This window comes from Mesoplodon bidens, assembly GCF_964165515.1.
Source record: "Mesoplodon bidens genome assembly, chromosome: 5".
NCBI classification, from domain to species: Eukaryota; Metazoa; Chordata; class Mammalia; order Artiodactyla; family Ziphiidae; genus Mesoplodon; species Mesoplodon bidens.
The window spans coordinates 41,358,313-41,365,554 of record NC_138161.1 but is presented as its reverse complement, the minus strand read 5'-3'; the positions used below and the strand labels follow the sequence as shown (position 1 = coordinate 41,365,554).

Here is a 7,242-nt window from a genome sequence, read left to right as displayed (position 1 = left end):
GGTCCTACTGTGTGCCCAGCTGTGGGAATTCAAAGGAAATAAAATATAGCTCTAATTCTCATTTGGTCTATCGGAAAGATTTCACATTTTTAAGGGTGATTAAAAGAACATGCAGATTACAGCCTTCCTTGAGCATTACACATTCAAAAATTCAATACTGAACAATCTATAGGTAATTTCTGCCCATCCTGAGCATCTTTGGTATTATTTCTTGATAATAATACTTGACATCAATAGCACAAAGAAAACAGATGGGAATAATTTCAAATTTTATCCTTTATTTTGTATATTTATCGATAACATGTTATAATGATACTTCAAACTGAAAGAAAAAGATAACAGGTTTAAATCGAAACAAAAAACTATTCTTACAGCAGAAAAAGGGATTTCCCTCCTTTATTAAGTTCTTATTTTAGGACATATCAATTTGTACTCCTCGTAAGAGGCATAGGACTAAAAAAAAAAAAAGATCAATTTTTTCCTCCTGCTTCCAAAACTTTATCAGTTACCCTAGATGATCATGAGCAGAGTTAAAGTTAAAAAAACTAATATGAACAATACCTCATCACACTTCCCAGTTGAATTTTTTCCAAATGGCATTTTTGTAAATTAAAATTACTAATTAAATTCAGATTCAGCAAGTAGCTGCTGGGTGATGAGGAATTTAAACTTGAAACCAACTGTGTAATCTGGCAACTTAACCTGGTAACTCAAATCTAGTAAAACAACTTAAGAGGTTAAAAAAATCCTAATAATTTTAATTCAATATATGTATTTTTTTTTGTCACCTCTTCTAAAATCATTCAAGAGAAAACACAGTAACTCATTTAAATTAGGAACTGGGTAAACCTTTAAAAAATTTTTCAATAGTATGTTTCCTTTATATGCTATTATAATAAATGCTCTAGAAAACTGTTAGCTGAAACTTTAGATAAAGAAAAAAGTCTGTTTTGAGAACAGCACTTATCATTGCCCAAAATTGTTCAGAAAGTGTTGCAGATTTTAAGATACTTAGCTTGGACAGCAGCAGATAACTCTGAAAAATGTTCCTCAAACATTTTAAAAGGCAAATTAAATTTTTTTCTACCAGCTAAATTACTGGACTTTTTGTATAAGAATGTCATTCAAGTTTTCTAAAATGAGAGTTTACTCATTTTAGAAAGTGAGCTTACTCATTTACTGAGTTTACAGTAAACATCTCTAAAATTTGTATTTTTTAAGCAGTACTGTCATGAGATGCATTTGTAAAATTACCCAGATTTAGACAAAAGTAAATGAGAAAATTAAAAGGGGAAGCCTTGAACACTATTAATTTTTTCCCATATGACAAATACAGATATTAGCAGAATATCCACCAAGTAAAATGAAAATATTAACTGGTTTCTAAGGCACACAGTTAGTTACAACATCTAAAGTGGGATTTATTTGAATTGCATGAAGCCTTCAGAACATCTGCTGCAACTCAAGTAGAAAGAGGCAAGTGTTCACATAACATGTTAGCCTGTAGTGAAGAAAGACATTTCAACTAAAATATGTCAATCCCCGAATCTGAAATCACTTAGACATTACTGATGTAGTATTTGGAAGAATTTCTGTATAGAGATTTTTCAGACTGAAATATAGTACTCAATGCTTCAAGGGCTAGGCAAAATTAGTTCTCTTTTGTTCAACAGTGCCTCACTTCCACTAGATAAAGTTTGGTCTCCAGTCTCACTATCCAATGCCTGCCTTACATTGAGTCATCCTTCACTGGACCACACAAAGTGTTTACATTATGAAAGTCTTCTAGATCACCTGGTTCAAGTGTAATAGCTGGTTTCATTAATGTTCCAGGAGCAAGGGAACCCTCCCCAATAATTCTCAGGTTGATAAATTTAATTTTCCAAGTATTCTCCACAAAAGGGCAGCGGATGAGTCCAAAACTTTGTTCAAAAATGCCCAAAAAAGTGTTCTCTCGGTGGACAGTCCCAGCAACTCCAACCATAACTAGACCATGGGGAGAAGAAGCACATTTCAGGCCATGGGAATCTAGATTGGGACTGAGAAAAAGATATTCTTCTTTCACTAGTGACAGCAGACGAAGGCTCACAATTTCTGCTCCATGGTAGTCTATGACATTTTGTTCAGATGTGTTGTAATAAAATCTAAGCTTGACATCATGCCAGAAGTGCTGTGGCCCCCATTCATCTTGAGGTGGTCCCAGAAGAGGATTCTGAGAATTAAGAAGTTCAAAGAACCAGTGACAGAATTCTTCACCTAATCGACGAAAATCAACCTTTTCAGCTTTTTTATCTTCTTTCTCCTGTTGATTAGTAAAACCAACGTTAATTCTTGTATCTATTTTCTATCTTGCCGGTTTCATAGCTAACTTTTAAGGTACTAATTATAGCAGAAAGGAAATGAACTACCTGTGAACTCACTGAACCCATCTTGCACAGTAAATTATTTCTCAAAAAGGGGAGGTCATTTTAGAATTTCTCAGCTTAAACTTCTGAAAATTCCTCTAAGAAATTAAGGTTCAAAGTCTCTTAAAATATCAGCATGAATTAAGAGCCAATAATAAGGATTTACATAAGCATTTTCTCTTGATTGTGGCAGTGATTTCACAGGTGTGTTATTTGTCAAAACTTTCAAACTGTATGCTTTAAATGAATACACTTCACTGTGGTATATTTTATATGCAGCAAAGTTTATAATAAACACGTCTTTAAACAGACACTTCTAATATGATTGAAATAGCTTATTTTCTATGATTGGGATTATTTTATACTATCTCTTTCCAAAATGAATATTGCAAAAATACACCTGATAGGCTAGATTTTATTCAACAATGTATTCCAGAGCATAGTACCTCATCTAGGTGGTGAAAGATCTTTTATTTACTGGGCACATGCTATTACTGAATGTACTGGGCACTGTGCTTGGCACTTAAGTGCTATTTCTGTCTTTCTCCACAAGCTTTATGACACAGATATTATCGTTATGCCCGTTTTATAAACAAGGCTCACAAAGGTCCTTACTTGCTCATTTACAGCTAGTATACAGCAGACCCTAATATGAAGTCACATCTATATGATTTTAAAGTCAATATTCTTTTCAGTACATTAAGGAAGGCTTAGAAGTTCCTTTCCTAATGTGAAGGCAAACCTCTCTCACTGTAAAATACCATTAATTCAATGTGGGTATGTAGTTTAAAAACTGCAAGTTACCTAAAGGTTCAATCGATATTTAAATATTCACACAATATTTAAAATGTACAGTGGAGATAAAAAGAAATACGAACAGCCAATGTCAGCTGGAGGAAATTACTAAAACAGGATTTTTTCTAGCTAACAAATAAAAAAAAAATTTTAAATTTAAGTTTCTTTCATGAAATTTTTGCAATTTAATACCAAAGAAAGTCTTCAAAATGAGAAAGGGCTTACAACAGCATTCTTCTAAAGTGGAAAAAAGAAATTGTAGAACCAGAGACTAAATTAAAATTAAATTGATCCTGTAGTCTATCCATTCTCTTTAAAAATCAATAGTCCCCATTTGCTAAAGGGATACAAAACTTTTTCTCACAAATCAATAGAATATTACATATACATTACTAAATATCAAAAATATTTTCTCAGGTGCTTTACTGCTCTTTCTTTAGGATGCAAAAGATAGAAAGTAAAGCTAAAATTATTTAAAAAAAAAAACATTAACCACATCATTCCAGATCTAGGATTATCTAAAGATTTTTACACAGAACTACAGTTCAGGATACGACTATAAGGTCTGTTTTACCTGTTCAAAGAGTCTAATGTCCTCTGTCTTAACTGGCTCTGGAGTTTCCTTCAATTTCAATTGTGACTGCTTTTTCCAGTAATCCTTTGCATGCTGAATAAGATTGTGTTTTTCAGTAGCTGGAGGTATAATAACCCCCTGTGTTGCCAAGTACTTAAATATGATTTCTCGGTGGACTTTTTTACGCCTCAAAAGTTCTTCTACACTTTGACTGTACACTAATATCGCATGAATGGCATCTAAAAGAAAATTATAAAGATTAATAGAAAATCATGAGTCACTTGTAAATTTGTCCAGGGTCAGCAGAAACTCTATCAAATAATATTTATAAACTCTTGTCATGGCATTATTGCTTTTGTATAAGATGGTTATCATTTCTAAAAACCAGGAAGTGGGGGCTTCCCTGGAGGCGCAGTGGTTGAGAATCTGCCTGCCAATGCAGGGGACACGGGTTCGAGCCCTGGTCTGGGAAGATCCCACATGCCGCGGAGCAACTGGGCCCATGAGCCATAACTACTGAGCCTGCGCGTCAGGAGCCTGTGCTCCGCAACAAGAGAGGCCGCGATATTCAGAGGCCCGCGCACCGCGATGAAGAGTGGCCCCGGCTCGCGGCAACTAGAGAAAGCCCTCGCACAGAAATGAAGACCCAACACAGCCAAAAATAAATAAATATACTTATTAAAAAAAAACAAAACAAAACAGGAAGCAGGTTGTCAAGTTTTAGATTTTAAAAAAATTCTTTAAACTATAAATTTCCCCACCTAAAATTCCTCCTTCCTTTCACTTCTCATACGAGATTGTGAACTTAAGCATTTTCTTTTAAAGAATGGTTGTATTTTAAGAAAAATTTTGAATAAGAGAAGAAAAATTTTAATAAGGTCAATGGAACTAAATTCATTTACAATCCCTAAAATATAGGTAAAATTACAATACTTTTCAATCTCCTCACTCTACAGATAACGAAAGTCAGGGATACATGAAGTATCAACAATCATACTTCTAAGAAGTGGCAAAACCAAGACTCTTAATTTTAAAGAACTTCTATTAAACAACAGACTAAAGATTATTTTTACATATGTGAGGTATACAGAATGGTAATAAAATGAACTCCTATATACACATGACACAGCTTAAGACACAGGAATTACTGGTATCTTTGAGGCCTCATTTTACCTCTCCCTACTTAATGCTATTCCCTCTCTCTCCTCGCTCACCTCACATGTAGCTACTCTCCAAAATTTTATCATTCCCTCGATTTTCTTTTTTCTTTTTCTTTTTCTTTTTGGCCACTCTGCCAGGCTTGCGGGATCTTAGTTCCCTGACCAGGAATCGAACCAGGGCCCCCCAGTAGTGGAAGCTCAGAGTCCTAACCACTGGACCACCAGAGAATTCCCTCGATTTTCTTTAGAGTTGTACAGCATAACTATGTATCCCTACAAAATACAGTTTGGTATTTCTTGGAATGTTCTATAAATTGAATTCATCAATATATATAGTCTTCTATAATTAACTTTTAATGTTTCTGAGATTAATCTATGTGGCTAGACACAGCTGTAGTTAATTCATTTTCAGAGCTGTACCATAGGTAATTATAGACTATACCACAAGGTATCTATCCTTTTGTTTATAGACTGTTATTATGTGTATCCAATTACAAATACTGTTACTTTGGACATTTCCACACTTGTCTCCCAGCCCAGAGGGGCAAGCAGCATGAGCATCACCTGGAGCTTGTTAGAAATGTGGAATTTCTGGGCCCACCCCAAAACTACTGAACCAGAATCTGCATTTTAACAAGATCACTGAGGGACACATAGGCACATTCAAGTTTGAGATGCTCAGGTAAGTAACCTTCCATTTTAGGAGATAATATCGAACTTGTTTTCCAAAGTACTAGTTCTAATTTACACTCCCCCAGTAGTTATCAACGACATAACCTCACAAGATCAACAACACTTGAAGTTTTTACATTTAGTTTTTGCCAACTTGGTACATATGAAAGACACCATGTAGTTTTGGTTTTCCTTTCATTGCTTTCTAAAGATGTTGAGTATCTTTCAATATACTTATTCTTTCCTCTCTGAGAAATGACTTCAAATCATTTAACATTTTTGTACTGGGTAGTTTCGTTTCTTGTTTGCTTTTGGATCCACCATCAATTAAATTCAGCAATTTTATCTATTACAATTTTAAATTCACATTCACCAAGACTGTTAGAAGGCGATTAGCATGTAAAATATATAAATGGCAAAGAACTACATTAAGTCTAAAATTATTTTCAGTCTAAATTCTTAGAAATTTATTCACTTAGTGTTCCTGGTTCACTTTCAAATGAATGACCTTAAATGGCGGAAATGTTAAAAGCAGAGAAAGACAGTTTTAAAAGGCAGACTCTTTTGTAGATACTTAAGTCATATGCTAATACAGGAGGCGGACATTTTCTCATTTTAAACTAAAATTCAGCAAATTTAAAATAAAACTAGCCAGGTAATATACAAAATCATAAATGCTTAAGCTACTCATTACATTACAACCAGACTGAATATTTATAATCCATGAAATCTACTCTACCGAAATGTTTATTTGGCTCTGAAAGTAATGTAGTCCTAGTACACAGAATCATCTCTGAAAAACTTTGGATCCAAAAAGAGACATGGATTGATCCTATCTGCTCTTTTATCACAGTAGTTGTTTTACGCAGCAGACTGATAAAAAGTGTTTATGATATCCTCCCCCAAGCTTGAAGAAAATGAGCAGCGGCTGACACTCCTCAGCTGATCGAAACTGAAAATGGAAAACACCCTGACTCCCCGGAAATCTTCAAAAAACAAACAAACAAAATCACTATTCACGTACCCTGCATCTTCGAAACAAGCAGCATTTGCCCACAACGTATAATGAATAAAACCTGGAAGCAGCGCCATTTTCAGCGTGCATCTGAAGCAACAGAGCAGCTATAGGGGCCGAGATTCCCGAGGGTTCCGCACAAGCGCAATCCCGGACGGGCTGGGAAGGAGGCCTACCACGGCCTCCACTCACACGCTCCCGCCAGCTGGGGGCCGGGTGAGGCCTGGGGAGGGATGGCCGCCCTTGGGGAGAAGGGTCTACCTTACCTTGGCGGTCCTCAGGCTGCACCAGGCGGTTGGTGATGGTGTCGCATAGGGCCATGATCTCGTCGCTGTCCAACAGACCGAGCAGGTTACGACAGCCCTCCATCTCTGGGTAGCTGAGCCCCGACATCTCTACCCCAGAAAGGGGGAAGAGGACGCCAACAACTTCGCCCCCTTCGGCCCACTGGGCCGGCGCCGTGGCAACAGGTACCGGAAATGCTCTTCCCGTTGTTCGCAGCCAAAGGGCCTCGGGTATTCCAGAGCCGTGGGCGCGGAAGTGATCGTTAATGAGGGCACTAAGGGAACGCGGTGCCCCGACCGGTGGTTCCGGGCTCTCGGGGACTGAGTGGAGTCCCAC

The 7,242-nt window shown here is 36.6% G+C and overlaps 1 protein-coding gene across 1 annotated transcript; it reads right to left on the bottom strand.

Annotated features, from left to right (window-relative positions):
- Positions 1–261: 261 nt before the first annotated feature.
- On the bottom strand, positions 262–7,242 carry LOC308617573 (uncharacterized protein C3orf38 homolog). Its single transcript, XM_081234758.1, has 3 exons — positions 6,888–7,242; positions 3,775–4,013; positions 262–2,302 (listed from the first exon to the last, which is right to left on the bottom strand). The coding sequence occupies exons 1-3, from the start codon at positions 7,012–7,014 to the stop codon at positions 1,730–1,732; spliced, it is 939 nt and encodes a 312-aa protein (XP_081090884.1). The 5' UTR covers positions 7,015–7,242; the 3' UTR covers positions 262–1,729.